General features: G+C 42.8%; 2 protein-coding genes across 2 annotated transcripts; one reads left to right on the top strand and one right to left on the bottom strand.

Annotated features, from left to right (window-relative positions):
* The first annotated feature begins 1,168 nt into the window (after positions 1-1,168).
* ccsapa (centriole, cilia and spindle-associated protein a) lies at positions 1,169-15,220 on the top strand. Its single transcript, XM_078273471.1, has 4 exons — positions 1,169-1,265; positions 2,431-2,821; positions 6,566-6,882; positions 8,164-15,220. Exons 2-4 carry the CDS (start codon positions 2,470-2,472, stop codon positions 8,341-8,343), a joined length of 849 nt encoding a protein of 282 aa, XP_078129597.1. The 5' UTR covers positions 1,169-1,265; positions 2,431-2,469; the 3' UTR covers positions 8,344-15,220.
* Positions 15,221-16,656: 1,436 nt separating this feature from the next.
* Positions 16,657-26,860, bottom strand: cdc6 (cell division cycle 6 homolog (S. cerevisiae); the record flags this gene model as incomplete). The annotated part of the gene is made up of 10 exons (XM_078270739.1): positions 16,657-16,982; positions 18,697-18,837; positions 20,758-20,939; positions 21,054-21,121; positions 21,567-21,667; positions 22,298-22,437; positions 24,287-24,393; positions 24,736-24,884; positions 26,174-26,373; positions 26,575-26,860. Coding segments are annotated over 10 exons (1,467 nt in total), but the record flags the coding sequence as incomplete, so codon positions are not given.
* Between the last annotated feature and the right edge of the window lie 990 nt (positions 26,861-27,850).

The following is a 27,850-nucleotide window of genomic DNA, read 5'->3' on the forward strand; positions in this document are numbered from 1 at the left end:
GGGAATAAGTTATAAGACGTAGATGTTGTGACCAGAGTCCAGATTGTGTAGGAGGGCTGATATAGCCTATAAGACAGTCAGGTGTACAGCACACAAAGTGATATAATGGTATAGGGGCTGAGAGAGACCGGCTCATGCTGAAAAACTATGACTTTTTTATGACTATGAGTTTTGACATCAATGCCCGGTATGCCATGTATGCAGTCCACCCCTGATATGACCCAATAAACCATTGAACAGGTAAGAATGAGGAAATCCCGGAGGAAGCGTTTAATACTCGTGAGCTATTACGAAAGAAAGAAAGAATGCCAAACAGTGATTTAAATGATCAGCCAGTGTATCTCCACTGCTCTGAATCCAAACACACAAGTGTAACCAGAGACTCATAATACACTTTATGAAGCTCTTAAATCTCCAAAACAAACGAAGGATTCAGGTTCAAGTGTTGACATAAATCCAGCAGCACCTGCGAGCCAAACTAAACAATGTCATGATTTAACAACAGTCATCCTTGGCAGCGGCCGCCGGGAGTTTGTAACGCAGGCTTTTTTTTTATTATGTTATACATTTGTTTCAACCCCAAAAAACCCAAGTTGAGAAAACCCCGATGACATCACTATGACATCATGCAGGTTGTTGTTTTTTTTCCAGACAGAAGGCATTATAAGGAGAAAGTAACCTTAAAATGAGTTTAACTGATCTTAGTGTCACCTGTTGTCATCACTCCACAGATGGAGGCAGAGCACGCATGCGCAGTCCGGTTTCTGCATCTTTACTAAGAAGAAATCATATTTCCTTCATTACTACAAAATAATCCACTCTGCTCCATCAAGCCCGTGGGAGTTAATCAGGACTGTACCGGAAAAATAGTCTGTATCTTTCAAAATAAGGGTTAAGATCAAATAGCAAAATTGCCCACATTATTTCAGTTTAAGGGGCCTAAATAGTTCAACAAGAAAGTCGTTTTAAATCGCTGTATGCCCACACGTATGTGGACAGTAACGTTACAGAAATCCAAGTGTTTCAACAGCAAGGGATAATAGAAATTATGAGTTTGACATTTCCTCGTAATTTTATTCTGAAAGTCTACGCCGGAAGCGGTTGTCTTTACCATAGCTAGCTTGTTGTAGCTCGGCTCTAATAATCAGCTCTCGGTGTTTGCTGTCAGTCGGAGAGAAGCGCAGCGATGCTACTCGTCTGGCCGTGTCGCTGAAGGGACAAACTGGGTTTAAAATCCGACCGGGTCCCTCTGGAATGAAGTCTGGGTGAGTAAAAATATAACTGACTTTAATATCTAACAGTTAGCCCTACATTTATAAATCCTCACCGTGTTTACAAACGGGTCTTAACGGAGCAGGTGAACATGGCTGTAGGCTGTTTTCACACGATAATACTGTCCTTTTAAAAACCTATATTTAAACACTTAATGACTTTTTAAAAATCTTCAGACTTCAGCAGATACAGTTGGCTTTAATTCTTTTATTTTTGCGGTGTTTTAAAGGCAAAAATTCTGAAAATACGATGCTATTGGGGTGTGACTGAAGACATGATAGCCTTCAAAATAAGAGTGTGTTTCAGTTGAAGAAAAAGGAAAAAAATACACCAATAAATTAGCAACAATTGGCTGTTGCCAATAAATAGATATTGTCCCGGTTTGGTCCTAGGATCACATGTAAGCCATCTCAGATAAATGAATAATTAATGTAATTTTCACTAAAGATAACAGGCATTTGAATAATAAAATAGTATGACATGTGTGTGTAGGCGGGAGGACTCCTGACAGAAATAGATGGTCTATTATTGGGGGTGTAGTATGAGTACTAGCAGTAGTAGTACATCCAGTAGTAAGTATGAGTAGAATAAGCCTCTGCTCTTAATCTCTTGTGGTGGGCGGTGGGAGGTGGGAGGTGGGCGGGGCTTACAGGTAGACCACACCACGTCACAAATGAATTAATTTGGTAGAATATTGTCAGCAGTTGTTGGATGTACCGCGTTGCTATGGACGCATATATATATGTTTGGGGGGGGTTGGGGGCTGGGTGCCCTTCCCCAGGGAAATTTTCAGCGTCAAAGACTTCATTTCCTGAATTTTGATACACTTTTATGCAGCAATTCACTGCTAAAATACCGTTATTTAGCCTATGCACAGACAAAAAAACACAGATGACTATTTAAAATATGTCAAAATATAATGGAAAGTATGTTGTTGCTTGTCATTGAGCATTTTTAAGTGGGTATATGGAAATCCTGGAGCTTTCTTAGTGCGTATACCGGCGTATACCTGCGTATACCTGCGTATCACGTAGACTACTGGGTCCAACCGTAGCGGAAACGATCCGATTGTTTTTAATGTTTTATGGGGGAATCCTGTTGAGTGCTACTTCGTAAATGTCATCGTTTCATCTCCTTCTCTGCTTTCTGCTCTCACAGTGACTATAGAACCAGACAGGAGCAATAATAACGAGAACCATGGTGACCAAGAAAATCCGGACAGAGTATATGAAGAAGTTCAGGGATCCCAGATGGGAGACGTTTTCTAAATGCTACGAGGACTCTCTGAAGTACCGTCTGACCCGGCGGGTGATGGAGCATTCCCACAAGCCCTGGTTCTGGGAGGGCTGGGACAGCAGCTCGGAATCCAGCGGCTGGTCCACGCCCAGGCTCAGCAGGAACAGAATCGCCCCTCTGTCCCTCCCAGCGCAGCCTCCCACGGAGGTGAAGCAGAGCCCGTCCAGCCCCGGGCCGAAACCTCCTTCTGAGGACGGAGAGACGGAGGAGGGAGCGGGAGAGACACCGGTTGGAGATGCTGCAGTGACCTCAGGTGAGGAGACTGTTAGCGCCACTGATAGGCCAACGTGGCATCATAGGGCAGGGCAGTATATCAATATTATATCGATATCGATATATGAGGCTAGATATTGTCTTAGATTTTGGATATCATAATATCCTGTTATGACATCAGTGTTGTCTTTTTGGTTTTAAAGGCTGCATTACAGTCAAGTGATGTAATTTTCTAAACTTACCAGACTGTTGTAGCTGTTCTATTATTTGCCTTTTACCCACATAGTTATTATATCAACATAACTTATTCAACAGCACCTATTGTCAACCCTAGAATATCGTCACAATATCGATATCGAGGTATTTGGTCAAACATATCGGGATATTTGATTTTCTCCATATCGCCCAGCTCTATGGCATCATGACTTTACGTAAACATGCACGCCACTTTCCTAAAGCCAAATGGCGTGTTATCTGTACGCATTTTGAGCTATCCACGTGTATGTCTACAGCAGATGTAAACATACGCGTGTTATCGCGAGAACGTGCCGTGCTATCGCGAGAACAACGTCACACGCGTGTAAAAAAAAAAAGGTTGGGTTTAGGGAAAGAACATTGGGAAAGGCTTTAGTAACACTAAAAAACGACAAAAACATGACGGTGACTAACGTCACACGCTTAGGGAAACAATAAACGGTTGAGTTTAGGAAAAGAACATTGGGGAAGGCTTTATTAAAAAATAAATAAATAAAACAGGTGACAAACGCCACACGTGAGACGCGAACCCAGCCCTCCTGGGTGAAAGTCCTGTGTTTTACCCATCTGCCACCCCAACCAACCTCCCTCTGCGGACCTCCGTCCATTCATAATACTACAGCGATAATTCCATGTATGTAATGTAGGTCAATGGAGGCCAAACGGCGTTGATAAACACGCTAAACAACAATTATGCGTCTTCATAACATGCAAAAACGGCATACAAATTGGCATGTCATACATACGCCACTTTGTGAGATCAGTCTGCATAGGCGTAGATTTCGGGGGGTGCAGGGATATGTCCCCCCTAGTCTATATACACGACGTTCCACTTCTGGGATGGCTCCGGTGCCGCAGGAAATTCCGCCGGATGCAAGTCTTTTCGTCGAAGTCCGTCACCTTCCTCTGTCTCTGTGTTGGAGTTCTAACCTCCGGCTGATTTGTGAGGACTATGGTTAACTGCTCCTCAGATCTCTGCAGGGTAAATCCAGACAGCTAGCTAGACTATCTGTCCAATCTGAGTCTTCTGTTGCACGACTAAAACAACTTTTGAACGTACACATGTTCCACCAAAACAAGTTCCTTCCCGAGGCTATTATGACGATTGTGATTGGTTTAAAGCACGTGTGAAACTCAAGGACCGCAGTTTTTTGTCGCTTTTTCTGAAGTTTTTGTCACTTTTGCCGACGCTTTTGGCTCGTTTTCCCGCCGTTTTTTCCCGCCATTTTTTTCCCGACCTTTTTTGTCGCTTTTATCTTTGATGGCTAAGTTACTTTATTACGGACTTTTTTGGGTCTTTATGCTGACCAAACTGTAAGTGAGAAGACTATATGAGACATGCAATAATACAGTCAAAGATCCTTGACTTTTTTGATGAAATATAAGCATGTGAATAAACTAAATGTCTGGCCTTTTGATGTGATTCTTATTTTCCAGTGTGGCCCTTTGTGAAAACTGAGTTTGACTCCCCTGGTTTAAAGAAATGCCAATAAACCAGAGCACGGTTTTCTCCCATCCCGGAATGCTGTGTGGACTAACCAGACCCTCCTCCGCAGCGCTTTGGAGGAGGGTCTGGCAATGTGAGACTAATGCTATAATAACAGGAGTGAAGCGCCATGAGCCCCAGACTTAACGACTAATTATAAAAGTGTAACTTCATCACTCAGAGAGCCGGGGCTCTGAAACTCTTAATGAATTTGCATTAAACCAAATGCTGACAGTTGATCCGGACTCTAATCTCACCTGAGTTCGTGCTTCATAGAGAATACAGAGATGTATACAGCTGGCCATAGTTTAGTGGAAGAGAATGTTTTCTGTTATATTTTGGGATAATCTGACGAAGCCCCAGGAGAAGTTTCTTTGTGCTCCTGTGCTCCTGATAGAAAGAGGCCCAGAGGCTGGTTTACCTCAGGAGATGTTGCTAAAAATATTTGGACTAAAAGTTCAGTGATCAGATGGGACTGTTTGCTCCTGTTTAGACACTGAGCTGCAGATATAAAAGACCTATTGTGTCTCATTTCCATGGCATGCATTTCAGACGGGAGAGTGTCTGGGGACCGGCTCTGAATTTCAACAACACAGATTTTAGAAGGTCTGTATACAGAATATTCAGCAACAAAATAAACTGAAAGCCAGTTTGTTATCATATTTGAGCTGCTGGCCAAAAGCCACCATGACTCAAACATCCTGTCCCAGTATGCTCTGTAAGGGGCATAAATACAGTTTATTATAATCTTCCGAGCAGTGCTGTGATCTGCTGAAACATTTCCTCAGAAAGTCACTTCTGCATAACACCTGAAGTTGCTCATTACACCCCGTTTCCCTCTTCAGTCTGACATTGCTTTCACTCTAACTGATTTCCGTGGGTGAGGGGGATTTCGTTTTCCCCAAACCAATTACTAAAGACCAATGTATCCGCCTGAATCTAACGTCATTTTAAGTCGTCATTGACCCTTAGCCATGCCAACATAGCGGTTTTGCCGGGGTTTTAAGAGGGGGGGGAGTAAAGTAAGTAAAAACAAACTGTTGAGACAGCTTAACATCAGCGTAATCCATAATTTATACTTCTGTTAAAAAGCTTCCGCAGAGCCGCAGAGATGATTTGCGGGGGGATTGCAGAGAGCTGCAGAGACACGCCACACACCTCCTGAAAAATGGGACTACTCGCCCAGACTGTTCTCATGAAGTGGCGTATGTATGACACGCCAATTCGTACGCCATTATTGGCGCGTTATCAAGACGCATACTCGCTTTTTAGCGTGTTTATCAACGCCGTTTGGCCTCCGTTGACTCACATTACCTTGCGATTGCGTGTGAATTGACGCCGTAGGGAGTAGTATGAAAGGGTGAATCGCTGCGTAGGGAGGTTGGTCGGGGTGGTGGATGGTTAATTGGGATTGGTTTCCCAATCCCAACCGTTTGTCCGTTTCTTGTTTTCCTAAAACTCGTGTGTGACGTAGACTCGCGATAACACGAAGCCTCACGATATCATGCCAGGTGGCTTGAGAATGTGGCGTGTGTGTTTACGCTGTGACGTTGCAGACTACCGTCCGCTGTATACAACGTAGATATACACACGGATAGCTCATAATGCGTACAGATAACACTTGGCTTTAGAAAGTTGGCGTGTATGTTTATACAAAGTCATGATGCCATGTTGACTCGCTAAAGTTTGACAGTTCTGGTTCCAACATGCATCTGTGAAATGACATGTTGGCCGCGATTCGCCGCAGTACTATGAATGCCTGGCGAGCGCGAGTGGTGCATGATTATTGCCAGAAATTATACTCCTTAACCCAAAAAATTAAATTAAAAAGTACCACTAGTCCCGTGCCAATAGGGGCTTAAGATGTCATAGTAATGGAACTGAACTGAACTACCAAACAAAATAACAGGAAACAAGGGAAATAGAAATAGAAAATAGACCTCCTGCTGCTACATATGCAGAGAAAATCTCTGAGATTTATTTTTTTATAAAGTATTTTTCTCTGTGACTCTAACCTGCCGTGTTTTCTGTGTCCAAAACCAGAAGTTATAGAGAACGGTGTGAATGAAGCCAGCGGTGGTTCAGAGGACACGCCGATAGACAGCGGCCCCGCTGACACCACGTCTTCTGACGGGGAGCCCGTAAACCCGGTACCGAAGCGACGTCCCCGCCGCCGTACCCCTCGGTCAGAGCCGGGACACCGGGACAGTTCCCACGACGACAAACCGGCTGTCGTCCGCAAACCACCGAGAGCGAAGAGCACACCGCCGATCATCACCAAAGAGAAGGAGAACCGGAGACCGCCCGGCCGACTGGACTGGAACGAGAGACAGACGGAGGTCAGACGGACGCCGAATGACGTGAGTGTTTGTCTCAATGAAGACACTTTTACTCTGCATTCATCAGGCAAAAACAGCAACTTAAAGCTCCCTACTTTGGGGTGTCAAGATTCTCCAAATCCACGATTAGATTAGTCTTTCAATTTTAAGATCACAATTTGATTACAGAACGGTACTTTACGACAACAGTTTGAGTTTCTCAGAGTTTACGAGGCACAATTGAATGCACCATTAGTTTAACAAGGTGCACATGAACGCACAATTTTCCAAAATGTTTCCACACGATGACGTTCTGTTGTTTCTCCGTCATCTCAGACTCAGACAGTTGACACGGTGTCTGGAAAAGAGCAGCTGCATGCTACCGCTAAGCTAACGTTACCCTTTGTCTTTAGCTGCATGCTACCAGCCAGTAAGCTACGCTGTGTCTGTTGTTTTAGTTTTTTCTTCGGACGTGTGCAAGTATGCGGGTGTGGAGAGAGATAAAAAATACTATACTGGGGGAATCGCTGATCCTGCTTTTGTTTTCAGTAGTCGAAATCGTGACACCCCTAGTCCATACTACTGGGTTAGGGGTTAATCTTACTTAAGTAGAAGTAGAAAAGTATTAGCAGCAAAATATGTTTGAAGTATCAAAAGTACCGATCCAGCAACAGAATGACCCCTGTCAGTGTGACATATTATTGGATTTTGGATTATTATTGCAAACGCATTACTGTGTAAGCAGCATTTTATGTTGTAGCTGATCAAAAGTAATCTTATACTTTTCATAGCGTTGGGTAGTTTAATCCTTCCAGAAAAATGCAGAGTTTTTGTGTGATTGTTTTGGGCTAAAATCCTTGATTATGCGGCACGTTTTCTTAAAAAATGCGATGGAATATGCGGGATATTTATGCGATGAAAAAAAACTGCGGTTTCATCGTGGCTTCATCGCGGGGTTTGCAGCTTTTGGCTGATTATGCGTCAAATTACGCGACGCATAAGTGAAGGCACTGTTAATCTATAGCAAGGCTATGTAACACACTGTGTTAGAATATCTTTTCATGGCATATATAAATATGAATATTGTCACTTAAATGTATCTGTGTCCTTGTCATGCTGGTGCTTAATGTAATTTGAAAAGAGGAACAGCTTAAAGGTTAGGCTGTAAAGTGTCATGAAGCCCAGAGTGTCTTTTTCAGAGCGGCTCGCTCCCCCCGTTCACAGGACACCGGAGACGTGAAGCCGTGTCACCAGAAACTCTGCAGACATTAATAATAAAACGGCCGATGTGCTGCTCTCCGTCTCTCTGGTTTCTCCCCTCAGAGCAACACGTCGGACGCCTGCGTTCAGACACGGCGGGAGTCCGACAAACGCAGCTCCAACGTGGAGCGCAGACGGGCTCGGTCCGCCGACCTGGAGAAGATGAGGCGGTCGCAGCTCACGGTGGTGGACGACCGCTGGATGACGGAGTACATGCGCTGCTTCTCCGCCCGGCTGAGGTAGAGACGGGACTCTCCCCCCCGCCCCGCCCCGAAAACCACATTTCACTATTTGAGAGCAAATCTCAAACGGTGGAACAGGTGTCGGTAGACAACTGAGAACAGTGTGGTCTGGTTATCATCCATCAACGTCTTTTTAGTGTGAATTGCTGCTGTCGAGGGAAAAAAACACCCAAATCTTTCTTATGGTCATTAATTTATAGAAGTTAAAGACATTCACCAAACATTAAACAAGATGTGTTCAATAACCAGCCCTGATCCATCATAGTGGAATAATATAATAGTATATACATACTTTATATATATATATATGTTCAAATAAACACTTTTTTACTTTAGTAGAAGTTTAGAAGTTTTAAATAATCACATTGTGAGATTAATTCAATTGCAACACTTAAAATATTTGTAATTTATGTTCTTAAAGGTACACTGTGTAGGATGTGTAGGAAGTACGCAGACAGTTCCCTGTTTGTTACCTGCTCTGTGTCGCATATATTTGAAACCACATCAATGTGTTCGCCTCCGACGGCGGGTTCCGTTTATGAATCGCAAAAAGTGCGGAGAACCGCAGCTACGTTAGGGTAAGGGTAAGTGTCCGGCCGTGGTCTCCAGAGGTCGGTCTTACTGCCCCGAGACTCCTCGGTGCAGTTCTCTGGAGGCCTATGTTTTCAAAAACTGGGTTTCCGAAATCGTGCAGGAGGTGGCTGGGAAAACCGCCCTGAAGGAGAGTGAGGTGTTAGACCTAATTAGGCTATGGGGAGATACTTCAATTCAATCAAAACTAGAAGGATCATACCGTAACTGCTCCGTTTTTGAAAAAAAATAGCAAACGAAATGGAAGAACGGGGAGACAGGAGAACGTGGCTGCAGTGTCAAAGGAAGGTGAAGAGCCATGAAGCTACATTTTGAAATAAAAGCGAAAATAACCTCCCTAACTTTAGTGCAACAGCGTGCTGCGTCTGATGTCATTCTTATTGTTCTTTTGCACCTGCGGGTCAGTTCGAAACCGCACAACAGTTCACACTGGAATCTGGTATAGGCCACATTTTAAAAGGTGATGTCAACAGCCAAACAAAAAAATCGGATCTGAGCAAAAAAAAAATCTGAATTAAGCATTAAGATGTGCGGTGTGAACGTGACCTTAGTATGACGTCGTTTACAGTTCTAAACCTTGTTAAAAGGCCTTGTGTGGGGTTTACTTTACCGCCCAGGGGTCATTACTTGTGAACAGGATTCGGGTTGACTTCGGGTTATTTATTATTTTTATTTATTTACGAGTCATTTGAAAAGAAACTCTCTTTCCTTTCGCTTTTCAAATGTGTGTCTCCCCCCCGACAGCAGTGACACACACTGAACAGGATGTGATGGCAGGGTTCAACGTTGAGGTTTTTTTATCACTTGTCCGGTCGGGCAAAAAAACATTTAAAAGTGTAGAAAAGATGTCCAAAAAAAACCCATAAAAAGCGTCACGCACTTCAACTCAACTCTTGATTGGCCAACGGCACATTCAGATCAAATCATTCAACAAGCATTCTCCGACAGGGTAAAGAGAGAACAATAACGATTGGTCGGGTTACGTTACCTTGCGTGAGCATGGACGCCTGGCCAATAGTAGTGTGGGAATCCTATTGAAGGGCGGGTCTTGCCTAGAAGTTGCGTGGGTTCCATAATAACGCTAGTCTGGCCATCACCAGACCGAGCTCAATCTTTTAAGATTGAACATTATTCTGGGGAGTCTGCTCTGTACTTTCTACTGCACAAGAGGCGTGATCAACGGGCGTAGTTCAAATGACTCCGTACGCAATTGGATAGTCCTTCAACCAATCAGAGCAACGATCCCGGTGATGTAGCAGCGACAGCGGCATCAACGGGTTGCTGCCGTGGAGTGCTGTGCTTTGGTGGGCTGCCATGTTGAATGTAATCAAAAAGCTGCTTGGTCAGCTTCTCTATCGTCATCGTGTTAAACCCACCAATAGCGCGCCAGGTGGATAAGCCAGTTTGTGATTGGTTCCCGCAGATTCTGTAACGAAAGCAGGATAGAATAATGTACAGGTCTCCAGCCTGAGCTGCAGGGAGAAATCAAATCACCAGCAGATCGGGCTGGTCTATAATAACGCTTCTCCGTCAGGGTAAAGAGAACAATAGAGGGTTTTCACGACGCGTCATCAGACCCCAAGTCGCCATGTTGGAGGTACTCCGTACTCACAACAAAGAACAGGCACTGAAGTAGATCCCGAACGGCGTCAAGGAAAATGGTTAATTATTGCCGTGTTTTAGGTTGTACCAATAGGTCACACCGAGAAAAACATTTGGAATATTATCGACTTCCAAAAGTTATTAAAAACCAGGGAGAGGAAGGCCAGACGTTATCAGAGGAAAGGAGGCGCTCAACCAGGATCTACGAGGGAAACCTGTCTTGTTCAGTCTTTGAAATGAAAAAAAAAACGATTGAGAGTCACTTGGCTGCACCTTAAGTATCACAATGATGTCATACAGTTAAGGTTAGGTTGATTAAAGACGTTATTGCGTTACTTACTTCGGCCTTCACAACACAACGGTCGTTAATGACTTGGTACTGCGTCTCCCTCACCCATCCACACACCATCTGGTTATAGGCCTCCAAACGTTTGTAGGATTTAAGGTCTTCCGCTGTGTACGGGCTCGGCGAGAAAACCATAGTTGACTATATCGGGATATGCAACTGAAGGAAGAATCAGGGTCACCATGGGATCCAAGAAGAGGGAGCCGACTGTTAGGGATCTGCACCGCCAGTAAACTGTCATTTCTCAAAATATCGCGCCTTTTTTGTGGTCCAAGTCCTTCCCTATATGCCTTTGCATCTTGGACGCGTTTTGATGAGCTTTTCTGTTGTTTAGACATAAAGTATTAAAGCATCCAAAGTGCACAATACTCCATTACTCCGTTCAGTTGTTTACACCGAGTGCCTCCAATATGGCCGCGCATCCAGGTCACCGCCCAGAACGTGACGTCGGAGAAAACCCTCTATAACGTAATTTATAATACGATGATGACAAGTGGGTCGTTATATTCACTTGCCCCCGGGCCATCGGGCAAAACCCCTTAATGTTTAACCCTGTGGTGGACTGAAATAGTGTGTTGATGTATAAACTGTTTCATAATGAACAGATTAGAGAGAATGATCTCTTTCTAAGCTCTTATTTTGAAAAGAAAAAACAAAGTCAAATCACTATTTGAATGTATTTTATTTCTGAGCATGAAACTGCAGAAACGGACCAAACTGGAGTATTTTTGATATTTGACTGTTTTGAAACTCACGTTTAGATTAGAATAAACTACATAGAAACAAGAGATTTATCAAATAAAATGAATACTTAAAAGTATTTTCTGAGTAGAAACTATATTTAAAGTGTGCTACCTTTCATGATAATCTCACTTTCATGTTTGTTTTTCTTCATCGAGATGCAGCTTCTTGGTTTACGTGATGTAAACAGTTACGTATGTTTGGACCCAGTGAAACTATGGGTAGCTTGTGTGTGGGTGATCTAAAGTAACATTTCAATGGCATTTGTGGTGGAAGTTTCTGTTCAGCGAGGGAGGAATTTGGGTGAAGAAGAGACCTTGTTGAAACAAAATAAAGACAGGCTGCAAACTGGATTAAAGTTTAGGTATTCGGTGGAAGGGTTTAATTATTTTCTCGAGAGAACAATCAAACAGTGACAAGAACAGCAATTCACAATGAACAGAGTTACAAAGTGACAGCCGATCTGTGCCTCGTAACATATGCCATCTCCTTATATCCCATTTTCACAGCAGAAAACACAACCATGTTTGGAAAACATTCTAATCTTGAACACTGTTGTCTAAAACTGTTCCTGTACATCTGTCTAGTGCGTCAAAAAAGTCCTTCAATAGGAGTCGGGAATCTATCTCGTCTACAGATTGGTTCAGGCTCCAACGTTAGGTTTTGGACAAACTGACCTTTGCATATCTCTACAGACGCCTGTGCGTCGTTGCCATCTGCTTGTAGTAGAGAATACACAGGGTCATACCCTTTTCAGCTATCTTTAAACTGGAGGACTGTTTCAAGAAATATCTTTAGGAGACACATGTTTCAGAGGCATATTTAAGGATCTACTTATAATTAAAATTTTACTTAATAGATGAACAATCATGGTTAAGAAAATCATGGTCTATGTAATTTTTCCATTACACATTTCACAATCAGTTAGTGTTTTGAACCAATGATTGTGCAAGTGTAAGGTTTATTTAAAGATATAAATGCACAATGCAATGTTTTGAACATTGGACAGCCTGTTACAAGTGATCGTTTTGTGTCTAGAGTTTTGAAAAATGACATCAAGGTTCTGCAATTAGTAGCAAAGTGATTGTAAAAACCTGTAATACATTTTAACATCTTGTAGTGCCTCCGTTTCCATCAAATCAAACTGATAAGACTCGTATCGTAAAGTGAAGAAATGTTGGAGCGCTGGGATGTTTCTCTCAGTTTTTCTGACCGTTTGATGTAACTGAAGATTGTAAATACACATTGATGTCATCATCGCGTCCCGTGACTCAAACTGAGGGCTAACGTTCATCACGTATTCTTCTTCGCATGGACATTATGTTAGTTTACTTGCAAAACTGAATGCGTGTACATTCACTGAGAATGTTTGGCTGATTTTAACGCCGGCTGACGCTCGTCACTCCACCTAATTGGCCCAAAAATAACACGGACGGTTGGTTCCGTAAAACGCTCTTAACAAGTCAAAGTCATTCAGTGAATCTGACTGCAGTAGATGTGAAAGAAATGCATAAATGTTGTGCTGTCAGCTCTGTTTAGTCCCGGTGTTGAGACAGCAAGATTTAGGGACCGTCTACAAACTCCAACACTGTAAAGAGATACAACAAAAATATGTATTCATTTAATCTTTAAATAAGGTAGTGTCTCCAAACTTACCTCAACTATAACTCGTCTCCTGCTAGTTGTACTACAGCACTTACTTTAAAAAAAATAAGCATATTCCTATTCTTTTTCTATCTCTTTTCGGTGTTGTAGTTTGTCCCTAAACACTCATCTTTCCGTCTCAACACCAGAACTAAACAGAGCTGAGTTAGCACAACATTTATGCATTTCTTTCACATCTACTGCAGCCATATTCACTGTGTTCACTGTGAAGGAATCACTTCACATGGGTGGGCACTTTTAATGACATTTTGAACATGTTAAGAGGCTAAAAGCACGTTTAAAACTTGCCCGGTTTCAGACTCCTGGGTGCTAACGCTAGCGGGAGGATAACACGGTGTAGGCAACGTTTTTCCTCGCTACTGACAGCACTCCACATTTACAAGCAACAGAGCTACGGGTTGAAATTGATCGGACTTCTCCTTTAAACCTGAGAAGTGCTTGTGGCTATAATGTCGTCAGCATGAGCGATCAGAGCTGTGTTTGCTGCGTTTGAATCCCGTTTCTGTTTGTAATAGTTCACTAAAAGGAGATTAAACCGTCAGCAGAGGAAGTCAGAGCTGCAGGTTATTTAACAGAAAATGTCAGAATGTTATCTTAACTCCTTAAAATCCAGTTTCGCCCTTTATATTTCCACTTTGAGTTTATTATAATCACGTTATTCCACGCTGTGTGACAGCATTACATACGTATTCTATATCGCTCTGTTCCAGTTTAGTTCCTCACGGCTGCCCGACATATTTTTCAACATCTTCAAACTTTTGGCAGCTCAACTAGACTTTAAAAAGAGTAGTTAACTAAAAGTTTTGTGAGTTTGAACAATGTTTTGGCTGCACAGCGTAACTTCTGGGGAGGTGTTAAAGGATCATGTCTTGGTAGTTTTATGAATGCACTAATGAAACAGGGAATATGAGAAAATATATTTAAAGATAGCGTCACATTTAGGGGCAACTTTCTTGTGTTTCTGAAAAGTAACGCAGAAGACTAATACATCTTTTATCATTTGGCAAAAAAATGAATCACAGATAATTAAGTTTGGTTTTTAAAGTGCTCATATTATGCTCATTTTCAGGTTCAGAATAGGTTTACATGGTTTAATTTAAAAACAAACACCATATTTTTGTTGTACTGCACATTGCTGCAGCTCCTCTTTTCACCCTGTGTGTTGAGCTCTCTGTTTTAGCTACAGAGTGAGACATCTCACTGCTGGAACATCTTTGTTGGGAGTCGCACATGCTCAGTAGCTAGGTAAGGACTACTAGCCAGTCAGAAGCAGAGTATGAGGGCGTGCCATGCTAGCAGCTAGGCGAGCATTATAACGTGTGTTCCAAAGTGACCACGTTTGTCTCTGAAGTAAAGGCTGGACTACAATAGAGCTGTTTGGAGCAGTTTGTGAACAGTGTTTTCTGTTGGAGATGGTAAGTCCCTTTGGGGTGGACTTTGGGCTTTTTCACTTAGTAAACATAACATGCACAAAAAAGATATATAACACAATAAAGGAAAGGGGAAACGCCAAAAAGCAGAATATGAGCACTTTAAATGTAAACACAGATGTACTACTTCTATTTTTAAAGTATTATAAAGTACAATGACTGTTTACAGTTTGTTTTTAAAAGATCCGTTAAAAGAACAAAGAAAACGTCTCTCAGGTAGAAAGAAGAACGTGACGTTAAACAGATTAAAGTGGTTCAGTATTTGCAGATAACTTTGTGGTTTCATTTATTTGTTTTTGTTCCCGATTTGAGAGTCCGAATGTTTCCGACAATCACAGTAAAATATCTGAACTGTTGAGCAAAAAATCTCATTAAAGCTAAAAAACAAAAGGTACTAAAACATAATATATGCTGTATATTATATGTGAGGAGTTTGTGAAATGCACTGTTGGAGAAAGTGACTTGTTTGTGTGTTTGCTGTATCTAATAAAGCTTTAAGTTAATGTTTATTATTATACGTTTGAATATTTTATCTTCAACCACGTTTACATTTTTAGTCACCGTGTTTGCATTTTAAAAAACATTCACAACTCATATATATATATATACACACATCCTCTTTGCTGTGAATGAATCACATTTGAATAAAATCTTATGTGAATAGTTGTACGTTTGTGTGTCTGATTATTATTTTGAATACGGACAAAATCAATGATTTGAACTTTTGTTTTTCCAAATTATAACGCTGACGTTTGAGCTTTCAGTGGAAGAAGTACTCAGTGATTTTGCTACTTCTACCCAAGTGAAATATCTGTGTAGAAATACTTGTTTACTACTTTAACAGACTGATCTCATGAAGTGGCGTATGTATGACACGCCAAGTCGTATAGCATTACCGGTGTGTTATCAAGACGCAGTCGCTTTTTAGCGTGTTTCACGAGAGAGAGAGAGAGAGACAGACAGAGAGAGACAGACAGAGCGAACGAGAGAGCGAAACAGACAGAGAGACAGGAAATGGCAAAGAGACAGAGAGAGAGAGAGACAGGAAATGGCAAAGAGACAGACAGAGCGAGACAAAAAGAGAGAGACAGACAGAGAGAGAGAGACAGACAGAGAGAGAGAGACAGGAAATGGCAGAGAGAGAGATTGGGGGGGGGGGGGGGAGGGTGTGTGTGTGTGTCATGCAGCAAAGGGCTTCGGGTCGGGTTCAAACCCTAGCCACTAGCAAGGACTCAGCCTACATGGGGCACCCGCTCCACCAGGTGAGCTAGAGGCCGCCCCAATCAGAAATGTAAGAGTTGCATTCTCGAGCACCTGGGTAGCTCACACGCCCATATACAGAAGCTCAGTCCTTGAGCCAGCAGCCACGGGTTCGGTTCCAACCTGCGGCCCCGTGCTGCATGTCATCCCCCCTCTCTTTTCGTGTCTAAAGCTGTCCTGTCAAATAAAGGTCTACAAATGCCCCAAAAAAAGTTACATTCTCCATGTCCTGCAGGAGATTCATTCTTGAGGCTGGTGGATAGAAACCTGAGTTGTGGCAGTTTTTTCTGTTCTGCTACAGAAAGAAAATCCGCCGCCCTGCGCTGCAGTGACGTTACCAGACCTCTCTCCACTGGTGCTCTACACAGCGCTGTTGGTAACTCTCTAATCCAATCAGAGAGGCTGTGCAGGCGGACAGTAAGTGGTTTGACTGGTTTTTAAAAGAACAGCTTAGCTACGGTGGCCTATTGTGGTCAAGACGAGCAATATTTAGGATAATGAACTAAACACGTTACACGCTGGGGCTTTAAATATGCATAAACAGTGATACGAGAGTGTAGAGTAGTAAAAGTCTGCATTAGAACGAGAAAATCCTCTCTCTGTTTAGGAAAATACAAACTACAAGCTGTATTGTTTGGTTGCATCTCTGAGCTGTGGCAGAAATATCACGGAAATCTGATTTAAAATGTCTGTACATGTGTTTATTTACAGCATAAACGTGGAAACGTTTCAAATCCAAAATGAAACAAAACGCTGCAAATTCATAAGTGACTGACATTTTTCAACAACTCAAGAACTGAGCATCAACATCAGTATGAGAGAAAACCAAAAAAACTGTTCTCAGCAAAAACGAGAATTTAAAAAAATATCTTAGTTCATAAAAAAACAAAAGCAAAAAACACAAAGGTGAGCTCAGGAGGGGAGTCCTGCAGCGAGGATGCTTCCCAGCAGCGTTCGGTCCTTCAGAGCGTTCTCAACGTCTTTCTCCTCGATCTTCAGAAACACCTGAAACAACCACAACGTTTCAGATTAAAGCCTCAACGTCCTAATTTACAGGTAAAAACATCAAAACCGTGTAGATGGAAATGTTTAGGGATCGACAGATTATCGGGCCGTGTTTTGGCAGTTTGCAGATTATCTGCATCAGCGTTTTATTTGCCCGATACGATATTTTTGGGGCATTTTAGGCCTTCACTTATAGGACAGCTGAACACATGAAAGGGGAGAGAGAGGGGGAACGACACGCAGCAAAGGGCCGCAGGTACACACGTTTCACTATCTTTGTGGGGACCCGTCATTGACAATGCATTCCCTAGCCCCTTACCATCACAACTAAATGCCTAACCTTAACCCTTTTTGTTCTTGTTTTTAGTTCAGTTTATTTGACACTGTGAGAAAGAAGGGCATACAAACATGCATGCACACACACAGTGCGTTTCACTCTCTTTGTGGGGACATAATGCATTCCCTAGCCCCTAACCTTAACCATCACAACTAAATGCCTAACCCTAACCTTAACCCTCACCCTAACCAGAACCTCATTTTAACCCTAAAACCAAGTCTTAACCCTCAAACAGACCTTTAACCTTGTGGGGTCCAGCATTTTGGGCCCCACATGTATACTGTATTCCCCAGTTACACACACACTTAAAGTTTCTAATTTATTAAACAATTACTTAAAGCATTTAAACAAACGTTTGTGTTGGAGTTTCTAATATTCCAAAAGATTTTCATTTTCACTGTAAATGCATATTGGTTATCGGTTTAATTAAAGGGTAACTACCGTTTGTTCTCAACCTGGAGCCTATGTTCCTGTGTTTTTGTGTCTACGTGACTGATGGGAACAACAATCTTTGACATTGGTCCAGTATTAAGTGAGATCGCTGCAGTCGGCAGCGGAGAAACAAGCTACAATCTAAGTTAAAAGTGTGATTGTCCAGCTTGTATTTACCTTCACAGAAGTGCTCATTTTGCAACTGACAGACTCAGGTTAATATTCTAAGTGTCTGACAACATTATGGAAAGGATCTCTAAGGAGGTCAACCTTTCTGTTAAAGAGTAAGATCCTTTTTTTTTAAACACAAAAACATCCACGAAATTGCGATTGCTAAACCCACCAGACTCCATGTAAATAAACAGTAATTTTAGCATCGTAGAACACACTTCATTCAAAGTCGACAGGAACAAAATAAAACGATGAAAAGCTGTTTTGGGTCGTCTTTCCACTTTTCCAACCATCACAACTCTAGTTTTGGTTGAAATAAAACACAGTTTACTGATTTACATGTGACAATATGTTGGCTCTATACACGCTAAAAGTATTGCTTTTTTAAATGGAGTCTGGTGGGTTTAGAGCTAGCGACATCAGAGCTGTTTCTGGTTAAACAGAAAGGTCTCAGAGGTTTTAAAGGTCTATCTCTCTAGGGATCCTTTCCATAATGTTGTCAGACACTTAGAATATTAATCTGAGCCATTAGTCAATTAAATCAACCAACAGAAAATATCTTTTAAGCAAAAATGCCAAATGTTTTGCCTTTCTTAACTCTACATTGTAGTTAATATTGGTTTGGACTGTTTTTCAGGATAAACCAGACATTTTATAACATTTTTATGGTTTTCTGAGATTTTTTAATATCACTAATAACATCAAACAATCCCAAACCCCAGTTAGTGGATCTAACGGTACACCAACGTGTGATCCTGAGTGCTGTATTTGTACCTTAGTGAGGCGAGCCTCTTTGGCTTTCTTCAGAGAGAAGATCCCTCGGCTCTCCAGCAGACCGCAGAGAGACAAACACTCGCCCTGACCGACGGCAGACACCTGCCGCTGGGCGCACAGGCGGCTGTAAACCTCGTGGAGCTGGAACACAGACGCACAAATCTGGTTTACACCCCGTTAAACACAGCACGCACATTCAAATAAATAACACCAGAAATTAGTCACATTCAGGCCAAGCTCGTCCGTCTGCTGGACATTTAACTTCCCCATCGACCAATTAACAACTTGTTCTTGAACCGTAAGACCCTTTTTCCAGTGTTTGTCGAATTATTCTGCACTTTGACGTTTTTATTTTTTAAAACCACATTTTTATGACATTTGTCACTTTTCCCCGAAGATCTTCATGATTTTTTTCCAATTTTCTTTGTCGATTTGACATTTTTTGTGACATTTTTCCCCCCCCCCAACATCAATTACTTTCTTCAAAATGCTATAACATTTTATTAAAAACAAAAAAAAACACCCAAAATCAGTGAAAGTAGTGAACTGGTCACTTCTTTTACTTGTGAAGAGTGTTGTATAGAAACATCCGCGTCATTTATTTTGACAATTTGGATGAAAGAAACTCTTAAAATGGGTCAAATTTGACCTGGAGGACAAACATTAGTGACAGACATTACGTCCTCTCCCTAGTCTACATCTGTCTATTTCTTTCAAGTTCCACTTACGGGATTGCTCCGCTGGATTTCACTCATTTTCAGCCGGATGTCTGTCACCTTCCTCTTTCTTTGTGTTGGCGTTCTAACCTCCGGCTGATTTGTGAGGACTATGGTTAACTGCTCCTCAGATCTCTGCAGGGTAAATCCAGACAGCTAGCTAGACTATCTGTCCAATCTGAGTTTTTCTGTTGCACGACTAAAACAACTTTTGAACGATACACGTGTTCCACCAAAACAAGTTCCTTCCCGAGACTATTATGACGATTGTGATTGGTTTAAAGCACGTGTGAAACTCAAGGACCGCAGTTTTTTTGTCGCTTTTTTTCTGAAGTTTTTGTCACTTTTGCCGACGCTTTTGGCTCGTTTTTCCCGCCGTTTTTTCCCGCCATTTGTTTTTCGACCTTTTTTTGTCGCTTTTATCTTTGATGGCTAAGTTACTTTATTACGGACTTTTTTTGGGTCTTTATGCTGACCAAACTGTAAGTGAGAATATGAGACATGCAATAATACATAGACACCTTGACTTTTTTGATGAAATATAAGCATGTGAATAAACTAAATGTCTGGCCTTTTGATGTGATTCTTATTTTCCAGTGTGGCCCTTTGGGAAAACTGAGTTTGACTCCCTGGTTTAAAGAAATGCCGATAAACCAGAGCACGTTGTTCTCCCTTCCCCGAATGTTGTGGGGAGTAGCGATGATTATACCAGTATTTTTTTTTAAATATTAATATTTAAGAAGTTTTGTTAATTGTTAATCATTTACTCAAGCATGACAGACCGTTATGTTTATTAAATTGTCAGAAATGACAGGCAGACGCATAGATTTCAATTGTATTTATAGTGTCAAATCCTAACAGAAGTTATCTCAGGACACTTTGCAGAGAGAGTAGGTCTAGACCACATTCTATAATTTACAAAGACCCAACTATTTCCCACGAGAAAGCATTTGGTGAGGAAAAACTTCCTTTAGACAGAAACCTCGGACAGACGCCGACTCTTGGTGGGCCGCATCGGTCAAATGAGGCCACGCAGACTCCCTGCCTTCACCGTACGCACCAGTGCACTGACCTGCCTTGCACTATATTTATATTTGAATCTTACATCTCGACTACACTGACATGGCACTATTCCTTCCCTCTCTTCAATGGTTATTGTACATTTCTGTACTGTACACAGTATTTTTTTTTTATATTTCTTACTGTCCTTTGTTTTTATTCTTTATATATTAAGTGAGTGTTGTACCGGAGCCAAATTCCTTACGTTTGTTTACACAAACTTGGCCAATAAAGCCGATTCTCCGTTCTCCGTCTCCATCAACACCAGGCCGGTTCAGTAACTCACCTTTCCGAGGACGATCTCTTTGCTCTTCCCGTTGCGTATGAGCAGCAGCAGGCAGCAGACCAGCAGCTTCTGCTGCAGGGGGAAGCTCTCTCCGTCGGAGCCGCCTCCGCACTGGGACGCCATCCGGTCGCCGTAGACCTCCGACAGAACCCGCGCCACCTGGGGGAGGCTGACCCGCGACGCTGCAGGAGGACAACAAGTGCTCCGGTTAGCGCTCACGTTTCAGCAGCCACAGCGTGTTCAGAGCAGATGTTTTAAAAACCGGCGAGCGGAGAACGAGTCACAGCGGCGCTCACCTTTAGAGTCGGCGTTTGGGTCCGATGCTTTCTTCCTCTCGTCGGACTCCACGACCTCAACAGCTCTCCTGGAACACAAACGGATCAAATGAACCTGATGCAGTAGAGATGAAGTCATGAAGAATAGGTTTTATTTTGGAAGGAACAGCCATGTATGTGCCGTTGACATTCTGGTTAATTACTTTAATGTTTATGTCAAATTTGACCAGTTTTCAAAGTTTTTTTTAGAACAAAAAATATGGGACAACGTTAGGAAAAGCAACAAAAAAAAATATGAAAAAACTGTCAAACATTGAAAGAAGACCTACAAAAACGTCAAAAAAGTGCCCAAAACATTGAAAAAGTCACAAAAACGTTGGTAAAAAGCCATAAAAACTGGTGAAAGGTGTCTGTGTCTCTCTCACACACACGGTTTTCAGTTCTTCTTCCACAACACCTGCTGCTTGTGCTCTAAAAAAACAAAACCAAACGGAGAAGATTCCGAGATGAGACGGCTGTTGAACGATAGGTTACCTGCAGATGTCCAGGGCTTTCCTGGCGTCTCCCGACACCGCCGACACTTTCCTGGCACAGAACTGAACCGCCGAGGCGTCCAGGAGGCCCTCAGCCGACGCCTGGGGAGGAGGAACCAAGAACACACAGTCACGCAAACGTTTGGAGGGTAGAAACCCAAGACGTGCCGGTGTTTTCTATTAGGGGTGCGTGATACATCGACTCAATATCGTCGGGATATCGCGCAATACGTCCCGTCCGTTGGCTGTGTGGCTTAGTTGTGTTTGATTTAGAGCTTGAAACGCTGTAATGATCATGTTTCATTGGCCGGTTAACGTGCCACTTGCACATGTTAGTTAGAGCACATCAGAGCACGGGTCCACGACATGACAAACCCTATGGAGCGTACCACGTGTTTGCATATTTCAACAGAGTAAGTGAAGAAATAGATAGAGACAACTAAACGGAACGAAAAGCTGTGTCCCGTTCTCTTTATTTATATATTTATACTGTCCAACCAGTAGAACATGTCCTGTTCTGTAGACATGGTCCTTATTTATTTATTCATTCATGTTGGACCAGTCCAATATGACTAAACCTTGTGTTGTATTTGTTATGAATCTATTTTGATGCGTTTTCCAGTAACTTTCGTAATTTTACATGCGTTTTTAAAAAAATATCGACATTAATATCGCAACGTCACATTTCGTCAATGCCGTGCAACCCTATTTTCTATCTGGGCCTGCGTTTACCTGGGAGAGTCGGTCCTGCACGATGGCGCTGAGCTCCTGGCGGCTGTACGGAGGGAAGTGGAGCAGCAGCGGGCGACAGTGGGGGCGGGCCTGCAGCCGCGGCAGGATGCGGTCCGTCAGATCCAGAGCGTTGGCGATACCTGAAACAACAACCATCACCAAACAAACAAGGTCACTCCTGATCTTTACAGACTTCTTGATAAAACACACTGAATGTTCCTTTCATCAGTTTCTATCTAGTTTGTATCATTGGTCTTCATTCTGATTCATCTCCAACAATCGACAGTACGTTAAAGATAAAAACAAACAGACATCGATCCGATAATACCAAAGAACATAAACGGATGAGTTTGAGGATCAGGAGGAAGCATAATGTTTATATAGTCCTGCCCCGACTTCACTATGTCATGGATTAAAGAACAGACTAGAGCCCGATATTAGGCATTTTCCAAACTATTGGTATGGGCAACATTTTCTGGATTTTTCTTCTTTATAAATAAAATGTGGCCGATATATACATCGGATTATCCGGAACACCAAATATTATATTTGTATCGATGTCGGCCTTAAAAATCCTTTATCGGTCGGGCTCTAGAAAAGAAATCAAGTGATCACGTTTCCTTTCCATCATTTCCTTAATTAAATAATGTAGTCGTGTGCCATCCTTAAGCTACAGTCCATCCAGTTTATATCTCAAGCACAATTCCAGTCTAGACGCACCGTCAGTCAATCATTTGAACACTTCTACTCATGAGGTACAACCTGAGTTACGTCTTCTATCTGCTCGTGTGTTTAACTCACATATCATCACATTTAAAGGTCTTCTCGGGTGTACGGCCAAAACTGTGTGCAGCGTGGGAACAATTTTTTGCTTCCTGATACCGATTCCGATACCTGAACTTGCGTATCGGCCGATACAGAGTACTGATCCGATACCAGTGTGTCATACATTTCATTATGTTTTAACAGCTGTATACTACTACTATCCCTGTATGGATGATATGATGTATAACAGCTGTATACTACTATCCCTGTATGGATGATATGTATAACAGCTGTATAGATGATATGATGTATAACAGCTGTATACTACTATCTCTGTATAGATGATATGATGTATAACAGCTGTACACTACTATCCCTGTATAGATGATATGATGTATAACAGCTGTATACTACTATCCCTGTATAGATGATATGATGTATAACAGCTGTATACTACTATCCCTGTATAGATGATATGATGTATAACAGCTGTATACTACTATCCGTGTATGGATGATATGATGTATAACAGCTGTATACTACTATCCCTGTATAGATGATATGATGTATAACAGCTGTATACTACTATCCGTGTATGGATGATATGATGTATAACAGCTGTATACTACTATCCTTGTATGGATGATGATTCAGGAGGTCAGACGTTTGTTTTCCCCGTCCATCTATCTTTAGGGTATCGGTTGGATTTTTACGATGCCGAAATGGTACTTTTTAAACGATTCCGATACTGATTCTTGAAAAACAACAAAAGAAAGGCTCTTTTATAGAGTTTATTTAAATTTATTGAAAAAAAAAGTTAAAAGTTCTTAAATATAAAATAAGTAAACCTAAATCACCTTTTACGTCCGTTTTGGGGAGCCCAGAGGGGAGATATGGCATTTTAAAAGTAGCCTAGTATACGGTAGTTAGCTAACGGTAGACGACAGAGAGAGATATTTGTACGTCCGTTTCGGAGCAACAGAGGGAAAATATTTCAGTCGACACATTAAGTGGAACCGAAATGTGTGCTGTAATCCGGTCTGATTCGTATTAGTTGTGGAGGAACCGGTTCCACAGTGGAACCAGGTTTCAGTACCCAACCCTACTTATCTTACAGGTACAGAAGTTTAAGTGTCTTTCCGTGTGCATGTTACAGCCGATACGGTGATCGGTTGTTGTTGTTGTTGTTGTTGTTGTTGTTGGTGGTGGTGGTGCAGCTCTTACCGACGAGGCAGAGGCGAGACTCGGGCAGGTACGGCCACTCAAAGATGGTGTACAGGACGTCCTGAGCTTTACTGTCCAGCTGGTCCATCTCGTCCAGAACCAGCAGCCTGAGGACCAAACAGAGGCTCACTGACTGGGGCTTCAGTAATGCTCCATATATGACTTCAGAAATACATCAAGTATTCAGCTCAAAGTGATAGAAACAAACAGAATGGATTTAGTATGCCTGAAGTCTCAACCAGCAATAGGTTCATTATTATACTTCATAGTTAACTGATAATCATATTTACAGATGCTTGATTTCTTTATTCCACCTTGCCTTCCTTTATTTTAGTTTAGTAGTTATATTGTCTAAACAAACGTAGACGCTGTTCTCTCAGTAATGGCCTGAGATCATGTCAGACTCCCTCTGGTTTCCACAGTAACCCGGGAAACGGTTAGTTACTCACACAGCGGGCCCCGGGGCCGTCAGGAACCTCTGCAGCCCGTTCTGCCCGCCGGGCGCTCTCAATTTGTCGGCCAGTAGCGGGAAGATGGCGTGGGAGCTCCGCAGACTCATACAGTTCACCACCACCGTCTGGACTGGTGACAGCTCTGCCTGGCGGGACCACAGACAGTCGTTAGAAACCAATAACAGGACCATACCGTCGTCTTTACAGGGCCTAAAATGCTGGAAATGTCTGATAAACAAGCGAGGAAAACTGTAACAAACGTTACAGTTTGTTAACCTTCCTGTTGTCCTCGCATCTAAATTTTAACCCAGAAAAACATGAGGGTTAATCAATATTTTTTAGCGCTCGGTGACGTCTTCAAACGTCCCGTTTCTTCTCTTGACGGGAGTCCAAGTTTAACGCCTTCTTTTCCCCAAGTAACTGTTTGTTTTATGGATTTTATTTTTGCGCATTCTCCCCTTAAAACCCCTCGTCTCTCTCTCTCTCTGTGCAGAACCCCTAAGTCCTACTTAAGTAAAGTACCTACAGCATATACTACATGTACTTAGTTACTTTCCCCCTCTGATTACTTCAGTGTTATCTGACTCCAAGCTGCTCTACTTTCACATGCCTGCAGTAATCTCAAGTCCCCACTAGGTGTCACTGCAGCGCTACAAACTCCTTCACTTTGAACTTGCACCCCGCGCTCCTTCATTCAGACGTTCAGATTAGTGATGTCAAACGATTAAAATATTTAATCACGATTAATGTCATAGTTAACTCGCAATTAATCGCACATTTTTATCTATTCTAAATGTCCCTACATTTATTTTTGTCCCATTTTCTCATTTTAATGCTCTCAACATGGAAAAGTGGATCGACTTGCTTTGTGCTTTTGTCGCCTGGCTTTGACGAGGGGGGGGGAGAATTGGCCATCAGCCGTGTGCTTGGCCATCAGCCGCGTGCTCGGCCATCAAGTGGTATTTCAGACTGGACGTGCTGCGATGAGAGCTCAGTTCACAACGACCAAACACACAGATCACTTTGGTCTTGTCAATTGAACCATTTGGCAACTTTTTAAAAGTAAACTTTCCATTCAGAATCTTATCGGCATCCATTTCGGCGTCTCGCGTTCGCCATCCACTCAAAACGTAACGTTAGCCTACTACTCTTTGGCCGGCTCGCAAGCCCAAACAAGTGTGTGCGGCGTGCCTGTTGTTTGGTTTCCGGTCTAGCTAGATCTGGTGTGGTGTTGTAGTTTTTCTAACGTTACTAGTTGTTGCAACAGCATGTGAACAAAACCACAAAGTTTGCTAGGCCAAAAAGAACGTTAATCTCGCGCTAAAAAAAAAAAAAGTACGCCGTTAAAATGGGTTTGCGTTAACGCCGTTAATAACGCGTTTAACTGACAGCACTAGTTCAGATACTTCTGGTATTATTCCGACCACTAAAGTACCTTCATCTCCTGCAGCACACAGTTGAGGCAGGCCGTCTTGCCGGTGCCCGGAGCCCCGGAGATGTACAGGCTGCCGGGGAGCCGCTGCAGGGCCTTCTCCTCCAGGAAGGAGCGGATGGCCGCCCGCTCCGTCTCCCGGGACAGCAGTCGCTCGGGGACGGCCGTGTGGAGTGCCTGCTTCACGCTCAGAAACCTCGACTCTGGGGGAGAAACGTGGACAGAACGGAAAAGGGTGAACCCTTTGAACAGTTTTTTAAACATTTAAACGCTGATGGAAAAAGGCGACAAGTCAAAGTCTCAAATCTGTGACTCGAGTCGTCCACCTCTGATGATAACAGCAGCACTAACTTGGAGTTTTGCTGATAAAAATGCAACTTTTCAAACAAATAAGATCCTCTTACTGTCGGCGGGCGACATCCCCTCTGAGTTTTGGCGGGCCTGGCGTCCAGCAGGCGTGACGTGGCGCCTCGGGGACGCCGCGGCGGTGGGCGAGACCGGTCGCCTGGGTGATGAGGGCGGGACCAGCCGCCGCCGAGCTAAGAGCGGCGAGTTCTCGTCGAAGCCGAGCTTCCTGGGCGACGCCGCGGCCGGCTTGCTCTGTTTGGGCGGAGAGCCCAGCAGGCCGGCGCCGCGGTTACAGTCGTTGTCGTCACCTGGAGAGAAATAACAGACGGGTTCATTTACGGTTCACGTGGAGGAACTCGCTCCGTTATGTCTGAAGACGGCACAACTTTAACTCTGTCAGCAGGAAAGCAGATAACCATAATCCAACGTGCTGAACTATTCCTTTAACTAACAGCTGTAAATACAAGAATCTAACATTCAAAGGAACTACAACCTGTAATAACCTGAGTCCCATTTCCCATGTTTCTGTGTCTTAGGCCGCCTGCACGCTGGCTGCGTGGCGTGAGCGTGTCGCGTCAGTTTTTATTTCGGCTCCCATGTTAACAGGTTAGATATATTTATTGGTAAGTTTAGTGGTGACCATGGCCACAATAATGTAAAGTACTAGCGTGCTGATCAGGAACACGATTATTAAGGCGTGGTCGTGGAAATGAAGAAGTTCTTCTATGACAGGTGAAGCTGCATCTTGAAAACCGAGCTGTGAGGGGTGGGCCATTAGTAAAATAAGATACGCGGGGGTTCAACCCACGACTCTGCCTTGACAAAGCAGTGTAATAGCTATTTTACTAGTATCTTATGAAGAAAGTGACAGAGCGGTCATGTGGTTGGCTTGAAACCAGCCTATGGGGGTTCAACTCCTCCCTTTCTCGTTAGTTTGATTGAACTTGGACAAAAGCAGGCTCCTCAAATGTGTGATAGGGGGGAGGGCAGCCGTGTAATCACTCCACGTTTATCGCAGTCAGCTCTACTGCTAGAACTTCACGTTTGGCGGCAAAAGCCTCCCAGATAATAAATAAGAATATAATAACTGCGACCAAGGAGATGAGAGATCCCAATTGATGAAACTGTGTTTCATAGGGTGTAAGCGTCTGGGTAGTCTGAGTATCGGGCGAGGGTATCCCTGGCTAGGCCAAGGAAATGTTGGGGGAAGAATGTTAGGTTAACACCTACAAACATGATTCCAAAGTGAATTTTTGTTCAAGTGCTGTGAAGAGTGTAGCCTGAGAACAGGGGGAATCAGTGGACAAAAGCAGCAACGATGGCAAACACGGC

The sequence above is a fragment of the Sander vitreus genome, chromosome 2 (genome assembly GCF_031162955.1).
Source record: "Sander vitreus isolate 19-12246 chromosome 2, sanVit1, whole genome shotgun sequence".
NCBI classification, from domain to species: Eukaryota; Metazoa; Chordata; class Actinopteri; order Perciformes; family Percidae; genus Sander; species Sander vitreus.

Bases quoted from the DNA above. Each gene is read 5' to 3' on its own strand.
- ccsapa (XM_078273471.1), top strand. From the start codon at position 2,470: ATGGTGACCAAGAAAATCCGGACAGAGTATATGAAGAAGTTCAGGGAT. The intron at 2,822-6,565 runs GTGAGGAGACTG...GTCCAAAACCAG, and splicing joins AGATGCTGCAGTGACCTCAG to AAGTTATAGAGAACGGTGTG. The intron at 6,883-8,163 runs GTGAGTGTTTGT...TTCTCCCCTCAG, and splicing joins TCAGACGGACGCCGAATGAC to AGCAACACGTCGGACGCCTG.